This window comes from Hetaerina americana, unplaced genomic scaffold (assembly GCF_022747635.1).
Source record: "Hetaerina americana unplaced genomic scaffold, ioHetAmer1.1.p SCAF_8, whole genome shotgun sequence".
In the NCBI taxonomy this organism is placed as follows: Eukaryota; Metazoa; Arthropoda; class Insecta; order Odonata; family Calopterygidae; genus Hetaerina; species Hetaerina americana.
In genome coordinates, this window is record NW_027287427.1 from 19,270,514 (window position 1) to 19,293,918 (window position 23,405).

The window sequence follows — 23,405 nt, forward strand, 5'->3', positions numbered from 1 at the left end:
AGACACCCAGGATAGCCTTCTCAAATCAGACATTTATAAACTGAAATGCGAGGATTGTTACAGCGTTTATGTCGGTCAGACCGGCAGGAATATCAAGTTACGAGTCAAGGAACACGCTAGGTGTCACAAAAATCAGAATAACAACTCTCTCTTCGCCAAGCATTTACTAGAATTCAACCACAGCAGTGACTTTGTCCCAGAGATTTTACACACACTCCCAAAAGGATTAAAAATGGACGCTCTCGAGCAATTAGAGATTAGAAGGCACTTGGTAAACCCCAACACGACACTTGGTAAATGAGCAATTGTTCCCATACCCCTCCCCACTCCTCTCAGAAAAACTAGCCTGGAAATGGTCAAAACAATCCATCAACGCACCTGCGAGCCCCCACCCCTCTCAAATCCTTCCAACCCTCCCCGCCCCCACTCTGTCCTGAGGGTATATATGCTTGCTCTGTCTGTTTTGCAAATTTGTACCTGATGATGCCGCAAGTCGGTGAAACGCGTTGTACCGTATAATAAAATCTGTGGAAAAGTACGAGTCTTTCTTTCTTTTTAGTAATGGATATTTATGAAGTGTTCTGGGCCAAAATGGTCAACGTAGTAAAGACATAAGATCAAGAATTGCATAAGGCATAGGAGCTTTCTACATCTACATCTACATAATACCCCGCAAGCCGCCGCAAGGGCGTGTGGCGGGGGGTGTTAGGTCACCAACCGTAAAAAAGAAAAATACCACATGCAAAAAAACAACACGGAAAATTACACCCACAGCAGCGCACACACTCATGCAAAAATCCCTTCATCCAATACTCATGCAAAAACATATACCGCAAAACAACTAAAAAACTGCACCCCATGATGCAGCACGAAAGCCATCCTACAACACGGAAGCCAGGACACAACAAGCAAGAAATTGAAACATCACTACCAATGAAAATGCACCACGAAACACCTTACCCCCAAAGAGTCTGTACAAGGCAGGGAATGCGACCCAACGTTGCAGGTAGCAGGAATTTGCCCCCGCGGAGAGGGACGAGGGATTGAAAGGGAAACTTAAAAACAGATGAACAGAACATGAATGAGGTCATTCGGAAAGAATGGGTTATTATAACAAAACACATAAGGTTAGTGGAAGAGCAGGCATTTAAATACAACTAATTATTTTTTAGACGCTGAGGGTGGCAAGTAGAATTTTTGCTATCTATAACCCTGCAGTTGCTATCCCGTATTGTCCGTGGGAAGAAGGAGTCCTTGAGTCGGCTAGTTCTGGCATCTATTTCCCGAATTTTATATGCATGATCCAAGCGACTAATGTATGTAGGAGTACGAATAATTTGCGAGACCTCGGTGCTGAAACATGCGGATCTAAATTTATTTAATAATTTCAATCTTGCATTGAATCGTCTCTCAGCCAATGATTCCCACCCCAAATCCATGAGCATTTCGGGGACGCTTTGCGTTTTATCGTAGGAATTTTTTACAAAACGGGCTGCCCGGCGTTGAACCTTCTCAATTTCCCGAATGAGACCTTTTTCACTCGGATCCCACACGCTGCATGCGTATTCTAAATGAGGCCTTACAAGAGCGTGGTAACAACGTTCCTTGACCTTCGAGTCACTTTTGCCGACAATGCGTCTAATGAATCCCAATTTTTTATATGCTTGACCGCAGACTTTACGTATGTGAGTCCCCCAAGTTAAGTCTTTTGTGAATGTGACACCTAGGTATTTTACCGTTTCAACTACTGCTAGGTCACCTCCAGCTAATTTGTAAGCAAATCCCGTTGATCTTTTAAAGAAATTTACCACTGAACATTTATTATAATTTAGAGTCAATCCCCAGTTAGAACACCATTTAGTAATGCAATCTAAATCCTGCTCTAGAATAAAACGATCCTCATCCCCAGATATCTCCCGATAGATCACCGTGTCATCCGCGAACATCCTAATTTTACTTTTCACTTCGCGGTTCAAATCGTTAACAAAAATCAAGAAAAGCAACGGCCCGATCACACTTCCCTGAGGTACCCCCGACGTGACTCGAACGCTGTCGGAACTAGCGCCATCAAGGACTACCCTCTGTTCCCGCTCTGAAAGAAAATCTTTAACCCAACTTATGGCGCCCTTGTTTATACCCGCGACCTTTAATTTATGAATGAGTTTACCATGTGGGACCTTATCAAATGCCTTTTGAAAATCTAAGAAGATGGCATCCACTTGCCTACCTCTCTCACCCGATAAAAGTAAATCATGTGTAAATAATCCTAATTGGGTCTCGCAGGAGCGGGTTTTCCTGAATCCGTGTTGATTGTCACTTAAAAAGTTAATATTGTCAAGGTGTCTCATTATTGAACTGACAATTATGTGCTCTAAGATTTTGCAACAGATAGAAGTGAGAGATATAGGTCTGTAATTACTGGGATCCTCCCTGTCACCACTTTTAAAAATAGGCGTTATTTGCGCGGTTTTCCAAATCTTAGGTACTTTGCACTCTGTGAGGGATTTTTTAAATATAAACTCAAGGTACGGGGCAATGTTTGGAGCTAAATGTTTTATCACCCTAGCTGGTATATTTTCGGGACCCGGGGATTTGTTGGGTTTAATCTCGTTAAGCAATTTTAGAATTCCTTGTTGGTCCACTGTTATTTTTTCCATGGGTGGAGTATGTATTGTTTCTTGGAGATATGCGGTGGCAACATCATTCGAGAAAACGCTCTGGAAGAATGAATTTAGGATGTTAGCTTTACCCTCACTGTCTGTATGAATTATATTGCTACAATCCCTTAAGCAAGCCACGGTTTGTTTACTCCCATTTACTTCCCTAACATATGACCAGAAAGCTTTGGGGTCAGTGTCCAAGTGCTCGCAAAGTACTTTGCGTTTAAAGTCCAGTAAAGCGCTACGTAATTGTGTTTTGGTTTCAATTTTAGAGGATCTATATGTGTCCCATAATTGTTTATTCTCAGGGGATGATGTGTTCACGCCTGCCCTCTTTGCCCTAGAGTGTAGCATTCTCTGCTTTCGAAGGGCTTTTCTAACGTCTTTATTGTACCACCTGGGGTCGCGATTTGCTTTAACGTATTTTATAGGTATGAAATCTACGATTCCTTTTTGCATGATATTGACAAATTCTGTCCAAGTTTCTTCCACGTTGACATGACTTAAGCGGTTTTTGAACTCGGGTAGTGAAGAGTTTAATTGATTGGCAAAAGATTCAAAGTCTGCTTTATGGTAATTATAAATTTTTCTTTTTGGTTTAACAATCATTTTTATTTCTATGTCCAAGTGGACATTAATTGCTTTATGGTCACTCAAGCCCTCATCAGTTGATACACTAATAATACGTTCAGGCGTGTTTGTAAGAAATAGATCCAATATGTTCTTTCCACGGGTGGGCATGCGTACTGCTTGATGGAGGGAGTTTCTTTGAACCAATTTTATCATGGAATTGCAAGATTCGCGATCGCGGGTCCCAGATTTAACGATATTGTTGTCCCAATCTATACCAGGGAGGTTAAAGTCGCCACCAATTATGTTTATGCTGTTATTATATTTACGTGTAAAATTGTAAATTTGATCGTTGAGGGTGTGAAGTGTTTTCAAATCTGAGTCTGGAGGTCTGTAGAAAGAGCATAAATTTATGTTGGGTTGATTGGTCCGTATTAAGGTGCACCAAACACTTTCTATGTTATTATTTTCAAATGAAACTTGCCTGCTTTCAAAATGACTTTTAACTGCCACGAAAACCCCTCCTCCGGGTCTTGTATCTCTATCGTGTCGGTAAACTTTGAAATCTATTGGGAAAATTTCTTGGTCATTTATGTCATTGCACAGCCAACTCTCTGTGCCTAATACTATATCAGCGGAATGAGTTTGGATTATGTGTTCTAGATCCGCTGATTTGTTCTTGAGGCTTCTGCAATTTATAACAAGTATAGTTAAATTATTTTGATGTTGAATAACGTCCTTATTTGTGCCTGACTGTAATTTAGGACGCCTTTGTGGGGAAGTGCGTGTCACATGTCTTTCTAAATCAATGCCAGTTTTGTCGGTGACTTTTATATTTTTATTAATAATATTATACGCGCTATCCCCAGATGTTACTGACCCACTAAGTGACCTGACCTCTATCCTAAAAAAGGCCTACAGTGGTCGAGTATCCTATCCGCTACCTTACTCGCCGCTTCCGCCGTGTAATGGACCCCAGATCGGTTAAGGGGAGTCCTGCAAGATCAGCTTTCACGAGAAGGATGTAATTGATGATAGGGACTTTGAGTAAGGACAGTAAGAAAAGGCTCGTCACAACTTATATATGGAGTTTGTTTTTTTGTACGGCGCGAAAACATGGCAATCGAAGCAGCATTGAAGTGGACGGAAATGAAACATACGAGAAAGTACTAGGCATGGTGAGGGAAGAGAGGGGATTGTTGGGAGAAATGAAAAAGAGGCAGGAAATTTAGATGCCGAGCTCTTCGATTGTCAATGTAATGTTGAGACTGCCCTAGAATGGAAAATGTTAGGCAAACGATGAAGGGGTAGGAATAGCGGTAAAGAAAATACTTTGTTCTTCCTCATATATTTTATTTTACACAACCTAGGTTTCGACTTACAAATTCATCATCAGGTAAAGTACAGAGGACACGCAGCTTTATTTAGTAGGCAGAGAAGAGGAGGGGAAAGAGAAGGGAAACTGGTGTGTGTGTTTGGGGGGAGGGGGAGAAGGCGGTTGGGTATAACGTCAGGGAGGGAGAGGTCGGTTGGGTAGGGCTTCAGGGGGAGAGGAGCTGTGGAACAGAGGGAGGTCCAGGAGGACTTCACCAACACCACCTCCCCCTCCTCTTCTCTGTCTACTATATAAAGCTGTGTGTCCTCTGTACTTTACCTGATGATGACTTTGTAAGTCGAAACCTAGGTCGTGTATAATAAAATATATGTGGAAGAACAAAGAATTTTATTTTCCGATATGAATCGCTTCAACAAACTGACGCCTCAAACCATTGTATTCGGGTAGGAATAGGATAAGTATATCGGACGGAATGAAGGCTGGTTGGAAGTACGTATTCGGAATTGAAGAGGGGCTTATTATAATATTAGATGTCCGGTTGTGTTTTGTTAAGAGAGACAATGGGATCGCCGCTGTACCCTTATGTACCTTGTATCTATTCAAAAACTATCTTGACCGGTGGATTACCATTAAAGAAATTTAGCAGTTTGGAGTCCAGCGTGTCTTTGGGACAGTTGTGTGAGCAATCACGAGTCCTTATGAAAACTCGCAAAATGTGAAGTTTATTTTCCTATTGAAATCACAGATATCCAAATTAGACTTCTACATCTATATCTACTCAATACCTCGCAAGCCACCGCAAGGGCGTGTGGCGGGGGGTGTTAGGACACCGCCCGTAATGAAGGAAGAAAAAAAAACATGCGAAAACCACAAATTTATACTATCCATAAACAAAACCTGGTATACGTTCAAGCAAGAGCACTTACACCCTACACAAATGCAATCACTCAAACTAATAACTAATATACACATGCACCTACAAATAAAACTGATATTTTTGCAATGTTTAATTTTGTCCCGACTTGTAAATTCAGTGTTTTTAATATTTCTAGAGTGACTTCGGTTTCTTACTATTATGATTTCTAATTTTTCGGGGAAAGAAAGAGTATTTGTATCCATCTGTACTAGAATCCTTTATTTTATCTCAGTGGTCTGATCTACCCAAGTAGTGTGGGGCCATTATAATTCCTTTAATATCAACGTTAAACTCGTTTGTTCTGAACTTTAAGTCTCGCTTGCTCTCTTCGTATTTCAAGTGGCTCCCAACCTAAATCTCTTATGAGACTTGTCCCTCTTGTGTTCTTATCATAACAATTTTTAACGAATCTGGTGGATTTTCCCCGGACTTTATCTAACTCCTTTTACCAAAACTTCTCCCAAAGATCCCAAATACTCACGGCGTATTCCAAATGAGGTCTAACTAGAGTAAAATAATACCTCTATTTGACTTTCTCATTACATTTCCCCACCACCCGTTTAATGAAGCCGAGTTTCTTTAAAGCGGATCCGCATATTGTCCTGGTATGTTATCCCCATGAAAGGCGTGGTGTTTGAACTACCCTCAAAGATTTAACTTGATTGGCTGTAGTTAGTACTGAACCTCCTATTTCGTAGGTTATATCACGTTCGCCACTTCCTTTGTTACAAAATTTAAAAACTGCGCATTTGCCTATATTAAGCATTAATCCCCATTTCTTACCCCCATCCGAGATTGTGTCGAAGTCTATAGCGACTTACTCGCGATCTAGTTGGCTCCTTATTTCCCTGTATACCAACCTGTCGTCAGCAAATAACCTCAGATTGTAGCTAGCGTGTTCGCTTGAGTCATTAATGTACGATATATTAAGAACAGAAGAGGCTCTATTACACTTCCCTGGAGGACGCCTGAAGTTACAACTTTATCCGTTGAGCACAACCCATGGATGACTACTATTTGTTTCCGATTTGATAAGAAGTGTCTAATCCAATTTATTATTTTCTCATTGATACCATAGCATTTGAGTTTGTAGAGCAATTTACTGTGTGGGACTTAATCTGAGGTTTTTTTTTGAAGTCTAGGAATACTGCATCGACTTGGGTGTTGTTTTCTCCCGATATAAGTATATCGTGAATGAAAAGACCCAGTTGTGTTTCGCGAGATCTGCTCTCCCTAAATCCGCGCTGGTTGTGGGTTAGTATTTTCTTACTATCAAGAAATCTCATAACGTTAGTGACAATAATGTGTTCCAATATTTTTACAAGAGATCGATGTTAAGGAAATGGGTTGGTAATTGGTTGGCTTATCCCTATCGCCGCCGAATAGATGGGAATTGTATGGGCTAGCTTCCAGTCGCCAGGTACTGAGCTTCCATCTATCGATTTTAGAAAATCAATTTGTAAAAACAGGGAAATTTCTTCAATTAATTCATGTAATATTCTAGCTGGCATTTCTTCCGGATCAGGTGCCTTGTGTGCTTTGACACCACGGAGCAGATGTACTATATCCTGCTTGGTCAGTGTAAGATCGCTCATGTATCCCCCGGGTACCCATGTGGAGGATCATTTGGTACGTTTGTTTTTATTGTAGACGCTCTGGAAAAAATGGTTCAAAATATTTGCCTTTTTCACGGTATCTGTGATGATTTATCCGTTTTCCGTCTTCATTTTTCTTTGCTTCCTTCCTTTTCTTTGTTTATTTTGACGAACTTAGTTTTTCCTCTACAAAAATAGCCTTATGGTCAGAGATTCCGTCCATTATTTCAATGTCAGTAATGATTTTGGGCATAGAAGTCGCACAGATATCTAGTATGCTTTTGCCCCGTGTTGGTGATTTAAAAATTTGTTCTAAGGAGTGTTTTGTGAATGTTTTAAGTAGATTTTGGTATGAATCTCTGTTTTTGGCAGAATTTCCTACGCAGTACGTGTCCCAGTCAATTGACGGTAGATTTGTATCACCAGCGATTATAATAATACTCTTGCTATATTTTTTGCAGAGAGTGGGTATTTGGTCGTTGAAATTGTGTAGAACATCTGTATTAGAATCTGTAGGGCCTGTATTAGGGTTGGTAAAATGAGCACACGAATAGGGTTCAGTCGTTGTAGTCCTTTATGTTGCACCTAACGCTTTCTATGTCATTTACGTTGCATTCGTATCCTTAGCTACTAAAATGTGACTTTACAGCAATAAATACTCCCCCACCCAATCTAGACTTCATTGCATAAAATTTCAATCAATAGCTCATGATCCAACTTGGTTGCTATAATTTATCGTCATTCGTTTGCATGGCTTCCCTACGGCTTTCCGTGTGTTTCCCCGATGTTCGATCTTCCATCGTCGAGGTTGACCGAGGAGTTTTTAAGATTGCCTCCCTATACGTATCATGCTGGCTTTCAGCCCTACTATTGTGAAAACGTTCACCATAGAAGCCTACGACCAGGATTCCTATATCTTACAAGAAACTTTTCTCCCAACGAAATGAAAAATCCATGTCACTTAGGACACCCCTTGTTAATTCCTCGGCCTGTGGACCATGTTATTTGCGACCAAGTTTTATAAGGTTAGCGTTCCCAGAAGGCAAAGCTGGTACTCACCGTAACTTTGTTTAAGTTGGCCTCCGACGTTTCTCTGGATGGCCCACCTCCGCCACCGCCTCCGGAGGCTCTGCTGTTACCCCCGCTTCCGCTCCCGCTGCCTCCCCCACCGCCCACTCCTACGTCGCCCATAGCCAGCGTCTCCGGTGCGTTCCCTTCCCCGCCTCCACTGTGCTCCATTCCCAAAGTGGAGCCCACTATGGTCATCCCACCATTGGGCCTGAACCTCCTACCAAAGCGGAGGAGGTTGCGGGTTATCATCGTGTTCATGAGCACGATGAGTGTCAGAGGAGCGATGAGGGTGAGCACACTGTCCACGATGTTGATGACACGCATGGCTTCGTGGTATTGCTCCAGCATATCACACACCTCATCACCGGGTGCTACGCTCTGCGATGGTCCGCCGAGAGGTGACTCTCCTTCCGCCATATCTACAGAAATAGATTAGTGTATTGGTGTGACGTTATATTATCATAGTATTTCGACTTATAAGTCGTTACATTCTTTTAAAGACTTGTTTTGGGCCCTCTCTCTACCCTTTAATTTTTATGAAAGCGCAAATAATACCTTTTTCCGGCAGGCAAACTTCCTTATTGTTGAGGCATTGATTCAGGTTTGCGAATAAAATTTAGTTTTTTAATTCTGCAGAGTGGGCTTGGTGGAGAATGTTGTATAGAATTCAACTGCATGTTTGATGTTGAGTACATACGAAGGTATTTGATTAAGTCAAAAGGGAAGGGTAGTACATGCTGCTCAAAATTCTTTGCTGTTTTCCTTCCACTTCTCTGTGCCTCTACTATTCTCTTTTTTGTTACGACCTTCAAAATTCTGCTACGTATCATTGCCTCCCCATCCTCTTTTTCAACCTTCTTTGAAGTTCGCTCATAACTTACTCTCTTTCCTACCTTATATAGTACATCGTTATATGTCTTCCTCCCCTTCGACTTATCTTCTCCATTCTTCTCCGTACCCTAATCTACAAAGTTTCCAATCTTCGCTCATCCTGTTTCCTTCAAAGACCAAGTTTCGCAGAAATAACACTCTCTGTTCTGCATTAAAGCCTTTATCAAAGTCACTGCGTTCTTCATATTTTGAAAAAAACTCTTAAAAAATATGCAAATCACTCCGGTTTATAAATTTTATGTGAAAAACAGAAAAAAGTAAATGAAATGATTGATGTATAATTTTTATGGACGATGAAATTGATTTTAGCACACTGCCTTTCGCACATACATATAATCGAATTAAAAACAGTGCTTATGAAAACATGGCTATAGGTTAAACATTTGAAGAGATCGCCAATTAGGAAAGATACATTGTCATGCCTTAAATTCTTAAATATTTTGATTGAGAAGAGATGTTAAGAGCGTGAGTATTTACAACAAAAATTCATGAGCGATTTTAAATGGTCCTTATTCACTGCGTAATATGAGAAATAACTTTACTTTAACGTTTTTGTCAGAAATTGCCCAATCTCGAGGAATTTTTGCTCTTTTCAAGAAATTCTCGCGTGACCCTATATGGACGTATTAATTTTTCTTTTTATAACATGAGCTAAAAAATACCCCGATGGTTGTAAATTTATGGTATCGTCATTATTTGCCAAATAGAAAATCTGGTTTAATATTACAATGAGAATTATTTAAGAAGGAATATGTAAATAAAATTCATACCGAAATACACTTTCAAATATTATATCATTTTTAGATATTTATGTATGGTATACTATGCTTCCATGTATCAAAAGACATGAAGAAAACATTTTTCTTCATGTAATTGTTAATTTAAGGCGCGGGAAGTATATATATATTCAGCGGAGCTAGTACCTCAGCCATTATTCATTGAACATGTATTTTTATGAAACTAACATTATAATTAATGTTTCTCACGAGAATTGTTTAGAATATTTTAGGTTTGCCTAGATTTATGATAAAATTTTATTGTATATATTTAAACTAGCAGTTGTATTTCCATTCTCTTTCTAAAACCTTTCATGGTTTAATTATGTTTGCATCTTTAAGCTTCCATTTTAAATACAGTTTGCGCATTAAATTGTCTATTTCAACTACCGAACTTGTGCAGTCATGCTTTTTTCTAGTGTTTACTGAAGTTAACGTGACCCCATGCATTCCATATATGGGTTTATGAAAACTGAACTACTTTTCTGCATTTTTGATACTGATCTCTCCGACTATTTTGCATTATCTCTTAGTAAAACGGATACATTAAGCAAAGTCAGGAGGAAGAGTTTTTAAATTATCCTTTTTATGCCATAAAACATAATTCTGTCTACAATAATTATATCAATCCGCTTTTCATGCTTAGACTCCGAATTTGATGTTCAAATTTGCTATTTTGTAGCTAAGTACTTTATCATGTACATAAGGGCATATTTTGCCGCATAAAAAAATGAGAACTTTTGTCATAATTTTATTCGGCTAGACGAAAAATGGACTTTTACACTGTCTTTACCTTAAAGTTAACCCAATATTCACCTTTTCTCTGTAATCGACTTTTAATTTAACGGGTTTGAACAATAAAAATTATGAAATAGAAAGTCATTTCTACCTCAGATGGTTAAGGGAAACGTAAAGTGCCATGCAGTTCTTATAAAATATATTGAAAATCGTCACATAGTGCGAATAATTTATTTAAAATTTAATAATATGGCGCTTAAATTTAAAAATCTTGTGATCGAATAAAATATTAAATCTAATAAGATTACGCCTCATACTTTTTCTTTACCTTTGAGCAATAACATTTAAGCGTTTACGAACTTTTTCGTACTCAAAAACGTTTGCCAAGCCTTGCCGTAAACCTATTTACTTTGCGTGAATCTCGGTTATTGGATGATGGAATTAAATAATGATAAAAAGTTTGAATTAAGTCGCAAGTGAGATAAAATACAAGATAATAAGCTCAGAACATGAATAAAGTCATCAGGAATTATCTTAAATTATAGTCTGAAACAATCGATGATGCAATGTTTAAATATCCAAGTAATACAAGATACGCTAGTTATGGAGTTGGTCACCAATTTGAGCAGCCTTATTCCCGAGCGGGGTTTATTATTTATATTTGATAAAAATTAATCCTGCTGTATCAAGTAGAAACGAGTGCATTACTGATACAAATAGTCGAGAAATATCTCACATCTTCTTAATGACCGTACATGTTCGAAGAGTAATCCTGTCCGACTAGCTTCTCAATACCAACCAGTGCAGTCAGACTGGGTTATACACTCAGATATTACACATAATTCGGAAAGTTTAGAATGGCCCGTGAAGAATTTCATCGTCTAATAACGAAATAATCCTATTGTTGGCCCTAAATCTCCCTCATATCTACGTAAGGAATGGAAATTCATACCTACCACCTCCGTTTCTTTCTTACTTTTTTCTTGATGTTTTCGATCTTGTTTATCCTCATTATCGCTCTAACATTCCATGTATATATCATAACTGTCGCGGTCCTCTTCTAGGTCCTATTTTCCAATATTTTAGCTGGATTTTGCAAGGATTTAGCGCGATGACGACGGCGGACCTTGCCTCCCCGGTTTGACACCTGGTCGATTGGGCCGAGTCCTTTTGCAGTCAGGTTTAATTTTAATTTTTTTTACTTCCATTTCGTCATTGGACATGGGTGAGGGAGTTTAGGTGGTTTTCCATTTCCTTCCTCATTGGTGTTTTTAACGCCACATCAGTTCGCTCTCCTGGGGTCAGACTCCTTTATGGCCGCCTCACTGACGAAGGAACGTTATGTTAGACTACCGATCATATGCGTCCCAACCTTCTCATATCCGGCATAGATGACTCTACCAGTAGCAATTGTTTTCACCCCTGCTATTTCAACTTCATGGGTCACTGAAATGCGCTCTTTCACCATGTGAAGGCATTATCCCACGAGAGAGGTTGTACTGGAAAGCAAAAAATCGGTCTCGTTCAGAAAACGGACATCATTTGTTCCTTTGACAGCCTTTTGGAAGGCATCAGTTGTTTTCTTGTTTACTTTTGTTTCTAAATTGTTGTTTAATTTCGTATAGATTCTTTGGCAGTGTGTTTGTAAACACTTGTTGTTCATTTTAATTGTTTACTTTCGTATCTCAATGCCTGACGGGATATCTATTGCGTGTAATGCGCTTTTCATTCTTAATGAGGAGGAGTCTATGTGGTGATTCCAAAAAGGATTCAGTTGCAATTCTATGCGTCTAAAAAAGGAAACATGATGTTGTTCAACATCCTCCTTTAAAGGTGGAGCCTTAACGTAGCAGCCGTACGTCTCCCTCCATTGCTGCTCTTTTCAAATCTTTGTGTTGAGACTCTCATAGTACTCTTTATGCCATTCAGAAACTTCTTTCTTAGCCTTCCTATTCTATTTTTTCTAGTCCTATTTTCTGCATTATATTTTCCAGGAAGTTGTTATGCCGAAGAATATGTCCAAAAAATTTAGTTTGCCTTTTCTCCATCTCTTTCATTAGATTCCGTTCCTCTTTAATTCCTCTCAATAATGCACCTTTTCTTGTCTATCCATCATGTTATTTTTATCCTTGTCCATGTCCACATTTTCGTTGCTCCCAACCGAGACTTCTCCATTTTCTCAGTATCCAATGTTCACATCCATATTAGAATGTACTCGAAATAAACATTTGTAAAAGATTTTCTATTTTATAATTTTGTGTGTTTATTTCCTAATTTTTTTACATTTTCGTATAACCTATCTCCCAAGGCCATTCACCTTTCTTTTCACTGCAGAGGTGTATCTGTTATCTCTTGCAATTATGCTCCCAAGGCAGGAGAACTCTTCTACTTGGTTTATCCTTGATTCCTCTATCATTGAATCCGCAAGGGGTCTGCCAATGTTTTTAGAAACTATCATAGGTCTGTTTTGTTTAAAGTTCAGCACGATTAATTTCGAAACTGTTATTTATTTGCCGTACAATTAGAGTTGGTTGTATGCTACACTCAGTTTTGTAGCAAATAATTTGTAATGAGCAGTTGCTGACTGGAAAATTTTATTCGAGAAGTTTTTGCATATTCCTTAGTGCAGAATCCAAAAATTACATCCGGAGATGGTTTAACATTAGAAACGACGAAAATTTCTTTTCATAACGAAATTCTAATATATGCAGACTATAAGCACGTACAATGAGTTTCGGAGGTATTTTCCAAGAGACCCAGAAGTGTTTTATATGCATAGTTCCCTTTACAACATGAGGAATGTTATTTAATTTTTAAAGGTTGTATCCGTCTTAGGAATTAAATAATATCTGTATGTTGGGCAAAAAAGAGCATTCTTCATCTTCAAGGCGATGATTTCCTAAATTTACAATTGCAAGGAGAATTACCGAAATCCAGCTATTAAGGCGCTCACTAATACCCTCGAATGTGGATTGTGGGCCCTTGCACGAAGAAACAAGGAGAAATGCGGTACTTCAAGGGCCCTTCTAGATTCGTATTCGTGTGAATTTATGTCGCGCCAACGATATATTGGAAGGGACTAATTCGAAGATAGTGGTAATTCCAGTATGCCTCTCATCTATGTATACTGTATATTCAAGTTTGTGTTCTATTACTAAAATATAGAGACGTAAACATTACAACAAAAAATAAATGGCCCCCGCATTCTGAAGAAGATGCGCTAAATTATAAACAAATTTTCAACTACTTGATGCAACAAATGACTCGTAATTATTATGAATCAAGGGAGAATCAAATTAGAAAGCAGCGAAAAAACAGGAAATAATGTGGAATGTTCTGGATAAATATATTAAAATTCTGATGTATATTTTTTCGCAAAGCTAATTGCATAAAATCAAATAGTAAGAGTGCATGAGTGAATTTAAAAGATCGTGAGAGATTCTGCGACATTTAATTTAATAGACTCATTCGCTGAAGTGCACCAAAAATGCAGGCGTCTTACGGGGGTAAACTTAATTTCCTTTCATGGAAATTTAAATTGTCCTTGAAGTACGTAATACCTCCTTCTGAAACGACCTTTTAGCACGGTGTTGCTATAGTTTTTATCGATATAGAAAGTCGAATAAAATGTAATGGGGTCCTTTATTAAATTCTAGAAAAATCTGTATCCAGGCATTATTAACTTTTTGTTAAATAATATGGTTATGACTGTTTCTCGCTATAATAATGAATTATTTATGTAATGGCTTGACATTCATTCGAGGTTCTGAAATCATATATTTTAGTACAAGCGAGAAGAAGTTGGCGAATAGAATGATATCCTCTAAGAATAAATTCAGAAGGGGGTGTGGAGGTGAGAGTGTAATGAGATATGCAACATTTTATTTTAAGCATATAGCTCGTAACGTACATAAGAGACACCTTCTTACGTAGCTTGGAGCCAGAGCAGAATTGTTTTAAATTTGAATGACACAGGTTTCATAATTAAATGCTCAATTCGTTTGGCATCGCAAAAGACAACGGATGGTTGTAAATTTAATTGCATGCAACGTAGAAAAGGTTTGAATTTTATTATATGCAACATAATTACTGAAAGTCACAAACTTGAGGGTTTACAGCTAAAATCATTTTCTTTTTAAGTTGCTAAGTGAGGCTACAATGAAAACTAAATAGAAATAGGCCGTAGAATGTAACGATAGATGAAATAATTTTCCCGCACGGAATTTGTGATCACTTTTCACAGTTGAAAGCATAAAGAAGTGTTCTTAAAACTGCCGAATATATTTGGTATATTATCGAATTTTTATCGAATATACTTTTCACATTTTTTTAATATGAGCAACATTGAATTTTACGTTTAAAAATTTTACTAACAGGAGAACTAATAATTTTTTCCAGAATCTACCCTCCTTGTAGTTCCTTACTAATAGTCCACTATTATTGGAAGATAATTGGAGTGCTTTACTTTTACAATAATGAGTAACTTTTTTTAGCGTGATTTCATCATTGTAATGAGTAAGTTACTCTGAACAGATGCCTTTGGAACTAGTTCACTTAGGAAAGGGTGTTATGGTGACTACCTTTTGTTGGCTCTCAACCGTTGATCTGGCCGGCCACTCAAATCCACGTATAGATAAGCCTCTTTTAGCTTGTTATCATGTTTCCCTGGAACCGAACAACCAGTGCTCGCTCAATATCCATTCCCATGTCACGTCCCTAATCCGTGGCAGTTGAGCTAGCAGGAGGATTTCCGGCTGACATTCCGATGGAAAATACCAGCGTAGCCTTCGTTACCTAATTGGAAGTATCGTAGTTTATTTAAGTGTATAAATGGAAAATAGCCGAAATCATAAATCAATACATTCTATCGATCTGACTTCGCCAGGTGGATACTGTGTTTGGCTGCCAATAAAATTTCACTTTCTTCCCTAATGAAAAAACCGGTTCGATTCCGTCGTAATAATATATATATATATATATATATATATATATATATATATATATATATATATATTCTGTGACGTGCTTTCCTAATGAGATTTTGACGTGCAATCCATCTTAATGAAAATATTTCTTGAATTCCCTCTTCGTACCGGTAAAAAATTGTTAAATTAATGCTTAAAGTAGCGACTAATATTTTAGGGAGAAGTGTTGGCTAAGCCTGCCACTACCATCGATACGAGCCCGGCCAATTGGATTTCATTCAAGAAGTGGATATTTAATGGTTTTCTAGTTAAACCTAACCTCACATTCATTTTAGTCAATACGATAGGGACTTTTTTAGTTACATTAAAAAATATATTCTATAAAATTGTTATGTGTAGGGAATACATTAGCATTCATTGCATAAAGTGTATTTATTCATGTAGGGTTTTTGGTAAGGATGGTACAATTAGAAGTCCTTAAGACAGAAAGTACTAAACATTTCTTAGGTGGATGACGTGATTAAATGGTCCATTCTATTCATTTTAAATGGAATATAACTATAATTGTAGGACATTGAATATTAGATTCTCGGTGTAACTGGTGATCTTGTAAGGTGTTACGATGTTCTAAATATTGCATCATATTTTAAAGGAAAAGTAATACCTTTGTGTTACTCACATTGAGACGAGCCCTGTAGTTTCCTTTGAGCACTATTTGAGTTGTAATGAGCCGTATATTTACAATACTACATACGCAGCCCTTCAATTGCATACTTAGCCTTAAATTTCATATTAGTCTTTAAACGTTGCTCCTTCAGGGCTTCAAATTTCTTGATAATTTTTACAAAGCAAGGAATCTTCATCGGATGGCTTAAAGGGGCTTCGGGCTAGGTTGATTAATAAGGCGCCACCAAGCAACGTATTAGCGACATCCAACATTATAATCCGCATTGAACGATAGCTACAGCTTCATTAGCGGATGAATAACGATAGCGGAATCAACAAGAGATTCCTAGCGACTCACGCTAGTAACATTGCTACGTAAAGCTAGCGAACGACTAAACCTGGGATTTACCGTACTGCGCCTTTAATAATGCTTTATTAAGTAAAAAGGTGCTATTTTTTCGCCATTAGAAATATTTTTATATTAACCAAACTCTTGGAATGCTAGTAATGTTTGATGAAATCAGAATTGATGGCCTATGTGGCTTCTTTGTACTGCGTTCATGAGGGTAACCGCATTAGTCGGGCGTCTTCTGCAATAAGTTACACCATCTGGAAGAAATGGGTAAGTTAAAAAATAAATTTGATAGAAGTTCTGTACTGTTCCGTGTGATGTTTCAAATTAGAGCTATTGCAGAAAAGCGACCTTTCCGACTCATAACATATAACCCACGAGATCCGAATATTAGTAAGATACCTTCTGTCTTCGGATTTTGATTTAAGAGATTAGATTGACAGGACCCATCAGTAAACTACATTTAAAGTGTCACCCAATAACAAGTAATAAAAAATAATAATCAATGTATTGGAAAGTCGACTAATAGCGTTGGATGCAATTTCTGAGTCCCAGCATTCGAGAACATTTATCTTATTTCACCGGAAAGATTAGAAAAGTCCTCCTTGCTAACTTAACCTACTTCTCATATCTCTAATATCTTACTCGTCACTTTAAATTTCTAATTTCCAGGCTTTATGTACATCGCTTCTTCAATTGTGGTTAATTTGTCTAGGCTATAACTGAAAGTCAGAAAAAACTCCTCTTTCTACTAGTTCTTTTTTCGACACTTTTGCCTTTTGTAGCAAACATTAATAAGCTTTTATGCGCCATAAAGAAACTCCATTTCAGATTTTGTGATTCCTAGCCTCTATTTCGCTCCCACTCATCACCCTCTTCCGTCGAGTCACGCAAATGGAGTCGTTTAAATGAAAGAAGGACCTTGAGTCCAAAGATTCATCTGGATTCTGCGCTGCTGTTCCCATCATTCTTTCTAAAAGCCATAACTTTCCTCTAATTTAAACTTCATCTCTCCACCTTCCCGAAAATCGAGTAGTTAGGACTCTCCGATATCATATCTATTTCACTGTCGGTATGCATACACCTCATTATATATTGACGGACCCAAGTTGACATCTGACTGCAGTATGGGCTAAACTCTGGTTCGGATTTTCCGAGAGTTTCTAATTTGTTTGCAAGCCATTATTGTGTGCTTATTATTAAAGTTCTACTGAGGTGTTTTTTTTGGGAATTACTCTATCATCCGTATTGCTCTGTTTTAAAGAAATAAATATATGGGACTACCGATAATGACGTTTTTTTATGCCTTTTGCTTTAGTTTTTCTCTATGTCTAGTTCTTAATCTAGGGTTTTTATTTTTTTCCTAGTAGGCGGGACACATGCGCGCTTGTCATGTTTTTTCTAATTCTAAAACTCATAAACTTTGCTCAATCATTGGCATTTAGGAAGAGGGACTTTGAGGTAGTTGCGTCATATGGACATTTAGGAAATGTGAAGAGTACTTTGGATATTATGAATATTGGAGTAAAGCTTTTTCGCAGCTTGACTAATCAAAAAATCCTAGAATTCAATCCAAATTAATTTTACTCTAATAACGTTTCTCATATTTTATGTTAGCTGGAATTAGCCTTCAAGAAATGATTTTATTAGAGCCATCTTTTTTTAGATTTTACGTAGAGGACACTCAACTAATATTTATTACCGTGGGAAAAACCAAGGCTGAGCAGATATTAATTAGCAAATGACGAATTATGACATTTTTACTGCCTAAAATTGATAATTTATTATGCAAAGGGAATGTTTTCATTCAGCGTCACTAATATTATATAAACTATTCAAATAAAACAGTCGTTAGTAAAATTGATTATTTGCTCCGAATAAAAGCCGTCTTGGCTGGAATGGCTGCGACACATAATTCCCGATCCGACAGTCTTGCCTTAACCCATATGGTCACCCACTGAAATAGTCGACTCAACGTGAAGGCTGAGAACCCATGGAAAAGCTTAACTCTACTGATACCCAATGAAATTAATTGCCTTTTTTATAAAATTGTATTCGTTAAACGAGTGTTTCCCCAAGCCATAAATTATTATTGGTTTTTTTGCTTCTATGTCTCAGTCTCACCACGATATTGACAATCGGATTGTTTCCGTTTTCAGGAATAAAATTGAGAGGAAATAATATTATATTAATTTTCCTCCAATCTGTGGTTTTTTAGGGCAAAAGGAAAATTTTCCTTCTTATCTTTTTCTTTGAAATCAAGTTTTATTGTCATTGAAAACAACTAGCATTTGACCGTTTTGATATTTTGTGCCTGGTCAGCTTAAACCAATGATAAAAGTAATTAACATTTTCAATTTTATATAGTCATTAAAATCTAATTTGGCTTGAAGGTATCTGGATGGAATTAAAATCCGTAAGCAACATTGAATTTCTTCTTGATATTTCGTGGTGGAGCATGAGGATTTAAAATTTAATTAAAAGCCTCTTTTTCACTCATATTCAGTTGCTGCTAGTTGAATAGAAACTTTAAATATTTGAATATTACTACCATAGTTAATGCTTAAATGGCCTTGTTGGCATTCCCTTTAACTTTTTATGGGAAATTTGTCGGCTCTTTTCATATATATGTCTTTTACGGTCTTTATAAAACTTGTCCATGTTCCATGAGATATACTACGTTTATCCCTCTGAGATGAGCTATATATTTATTCCTTGCGATAAAAGAAATACTCGGATTCCTGAATTTTACAGCAGTTTAACGCATGAGAAAGAATTTCCGAATGGTATTCGAGAAAAATAAAGAAGCCTCAAGTACACCAAGAATTCTTTTCAGTCCCAAGAGGCGCATCCAATCTTCGCAGTCCATTTCAGCCGCAATACTATAAAGGAAACCTCTAGAAAGCAGGAGAGCTCTTAATAACGTGTGGGACCTTTCACACTGTCAGGACATGAAAGATGGCGACGTTTTCCGGAGTGATAGTTACCTATTTCTGGATGGTATGCTATCCCGCCTTCGCTGTAATTTTTTCGCGTCATCTCCGCCTCCACTCCCACGTCGCCACCTGCGGTCCCTCCTCCTCCACTTGGAACCACGAATCCCCTCACCATTCCCGCCATGACGAAGGAGTAGGAGTGGGAGATGAGGGCGAACACAGTGAGAGCTAGAACTATTCCTTTTGCCCTCGCCACTGTACACATGTGCGGGCGGTGGAGTGGGTACTGGACTGCTATGAAGCGCTCCACTGTGAAAGCCACAATGAGCCAAACGCTGAGGAAGCTGCGTGGGAGAGAGAGAGAGAGAAATGGAAGGTGAACATATTGTGTGACAGTGAGAGAGGAGGAGAAAATATGGTATTAATTACCCTGATCTTTGATTTCCTACCAGGGCATTTAAAGATTTGAAAGGCATTTCTAATCATGCAGTGGTATATTAAGTCATATAATTTATTTTGTAGGAACGTTAGATATGTAGAAAATAGATGCTTTAAAATTTGAAATTTTTTGAATTGAAAATTAAACAGAAAACTAGATGATATAGTCACATCCTAATTTTTTACTCCAGGCCTTGGAATCCTTGCAAACGTAAATTTTAGCTGCATCCATGCTAAGCGTCAAAACACATCTTTTATTATTTATTTATTCAGTATAAGTCCGAAAACAGCGCATTCTGGCCTTTACTTCGAACTATTAACAACGATAACAATAATCACATTTACAAACACCCAAGCCCTAGGTGGAGGAAAACTCACCCAGGCGGGAATCGAACCCGCGACCCTTGGAATGGCAGACGAGGACGTTACCCCGCCGCCACCGGGGTCGGCGATTAAACAAGTGACTGTAAAATTTTGGTTTTTCAAATGCAGATAAGCAAATTTCACCCAATTTTCCCTCGATCCTTCTCTCCCTCTTAACTCTTCTTTTGCATGCATCTTCTTAGGACTCCGGCTGTCATCCAAATTGCCACAGGAGCATGGAATGATCAATTAGTACAAATCTTTCATGAGCACAGCCCGTCCAAATTTATTATTTACGTTTCATTCCAAATTGCTCTTTATTTTGCTGTCGAAGACAGCTGTAATGTGTGAACTAGTAGATGCAATGAAGTAAGTGCCAGATACCCTAATTTTGGAAGTGAAGTGATTGAAATAACCTCAGCTGCATAACTTACTTGAACGACTCATTGAGGTAGTTTCAGGGTACATTTTCAATGTTCAGCGACACTTAGACCTAGAACGCCGTAGCCCTTTCCAAAAATATTTCTAGAGACCATTTACGCACTTTTTGAGTAATATTTTCTACAAAACCAAGGTATAATTGTACCCGGAATATTAATTATAACATTTTTGGTTTAAGAATGTGGCAAGTGGTCAAAATAAGAAATTACCATTTACTCCACATTAATGAGAAGTATCAAATACTATTAGTTAAATGTTTTTATTTACCTCAGGCCTTCACTTAAGAGACCTGAGGTAAAGTACAACTTTGTGTGAGGTTTCACAAATATCGCCGCGCAAAATGGCAACTTTGAGCGACTAAATCTCAGCAAAAAAGACTGAGTCACAAAAAGGAGACCGTAATGCTTTTGAATCAACTTTCGAGTGAGTGGAGATGCGTTCCCATAAGTCTCGTCCAGCTATGACATTTTCCTTTGTCAAGCTTAGAACATTTTTACAAAATACCCGAAAGGTGAGATTTTATTTCCTCGTTTTGAATGCGGAAGGTAATTTTGCCGAGTCTCATCATTCTAGCTGACGGTATTTTCTGTTGGAATCATTCTGCCGGCAGGATGATCTTACTTGAGCTAAAAGTACTCGAATGAGGTGTTCAACATTTCTCTGAGGCGTGATTTTTCTATTTTAATAATGGATACTTGTCATAAAGTTACCCAGCTAAATATGCGCATAGGAGCAGGAGTATGTAGTTGACATTGACCCCGTTGAGGTAAATTTGTGTATTATATAACCATATGCAATGAAACCAATAATAATGAGTCATTTATTTAGTAATCATCAATTTGAATTACTTATCTGGGAAAAAGGGATAATTATCTGTAAACTGTGGAATACAAGGAAAATGGGTATTTTCATCGTCACGTTACTGTAGGCGCGAAAGATATTTCATAAAAGTGAACATTACATCCATAGGTTTTCTCATGCGTAGCTAGTTAAACGTTCATACAGAACACTGACTTCTAATATTCCCTACCTAAACATTCGTTTGTTTTCCTCTCTTTTCAATTTATGCTTTCCGTATCAGCAAATTGGTACTAAAAAATCTTTTAATTCTGCCTAATACACCTTGTTTAATTTTCAAGCTTTCTGACGCCAAACCACTAAACCGTAATAAATGCCTTTGCTTTTTTAATATTTTCTTTAGTCTCACTCAAAAGCTGCAAACATCATTGCCCACAGTTTCTGAACGTTTCTTTTGTTAAGGCAGTTCGTTATGTATTGTCTTTGTTTGCTTTGCTCATTTTAACATGATATCTGCTTTACGAAAAGCCAGGTTTGGCTTAAATGAGCGTAATTGGATTTGAGCTAGATATTTTTTTAAGATCTGTATGGAAACATCCCGAGAAATTCCAATTGAAACCCACTAAATTTGTTCATTTGGAATATTGAGTTTGGAATCACAAAGGCGCGGGAAAATTTTTGGGGGGCTAAATGAAACTTGTAGTTGAAGATATTTTTAGATGAGATATTTTTTACGAAAAAGATTCGAAACTGAAGCGTAACAAGGGTATATTCCGGCTATGGTAAAAACTCGTGTTTTTGTTAGATTAACGTTTATGGCCACCATAGTTCATTCATAAAAATATTTGCAGTCAAGATGAGGAATTGCATTTAATTTGTAATTATTTAATCCCCAATTGACCGGAGAGAGTGTTGTAAAGATGCTCGTCAGATATTTGTTGAATATAATACTTGTAAAGAATGATGCGTTTTAGTACCCTGGATATATTTTTATTATACCTAGAAAGTTGCAAACACATTCAATAACGTATTTAGTTATTAACTTCAGCCCTGGGCTGATTTCATGTGCATTTGAATGTACTAAAAGTAGAATATATTATTAAACGCACAAATAAATGGAAAAAATACTTTTAAAATGCTAATTGACTTATTGTCGTGAATTTAGAATATTATTGATATTTTCACGCTATTGATCAAGTATTCCGTTTCTTTGCCTGGAAAGATGAAAAATATCCAGAGCCACCCATAGTGGACTAATTTATTCTCGTGTACTTGTGCAAAGATCTGGTGTATTAAGACACGTTAAGTCGTAATAAGAAAAGTTAAATTATTGAGACTCAAAGAAAAGAAATTCAGAAATAGTGTAAGGTAAAATTAACTTGATGTTTGTAATCAGTGTGGTGGGGGTATTTGAGATTCATATCGGACACGACGCATATCTTCTTCACGCGGGTATTTTCTTCTATATGATCCTCTACCAGACGCCAGCTTAAAAAAACCCATCATAGCGATTTTCATGAGTGCCTGGCAAGAGTAGCAGATTGAACAATTACTCGGAATCCTATTAGTGCTCATCTTCGATATCTTATTATAGCTACTGTAGTGAATGGACTAGATGTTTCATTTCTCGGGTATAATTGTGCAAGGAGCTCCAATAAAGAGGATTTAGGGTCCAAACCAACCTATCGATTGAAGACGTGATGTAAAAACTTAACCGCTTATTTCATCCCTCACGGAATTGGTTGGTGGAAAAATTTACATGCTGATACATTTGACTACCATTCAACAAGACCTATCGCAAAAGGTGTAGCTTAGATTATGATATTTCCATGTGCCGGAATTTCGTATCTTTTCATTTGAGCTTTGTGGTTGAAATCACGGAAGCTAGAAAAATTATGTTCAGCAAAATTCGCTAAACAGATGCGCGAGTAGA

At 37.6% G+C, this 23,405-nt stretch overlaps 2 protein-coding genes across 2 annotated transcripts in view; one reads left to right on the top strand and one right to left on the bottom strand.

Annotated features, from left to right (window-relative positions):
* LOC139697949 (dynein axonemal heavy chain 1-like) overlaps window positions 1-23,405 on the top strand; it is a 500,497-nt gene that overhangs the window by 88,316 nt on the left and 388,776 nt on the right. The gene's annotated exons all lie outside the window — the stretch shown is intronic.
* The window catches only part of CNMaR (CNMamide Receptor), a 66,821-nt gene that overhangs the window by 22,319 nt on the left and 21,097 nt on the right, over window positions 1-23,405 (bottom strand). The window contains exons 2-3 of the mRNA XM_071596772.1: window positions 19,484-19,776; window positions 8,137-8,567 (exon numbers count right to left, since the gene is read on the bottom strand). Of these exons, the coding sequence (XP_071452873.1) occupies window positions 8,137-8,567; window positions 19,484-19,776 (724 nt within the window). The remainder of the gene's footprint in view (window positions 1-8,136; window positions 8,568-19,483; window positions 19,777-23,405) is intronic.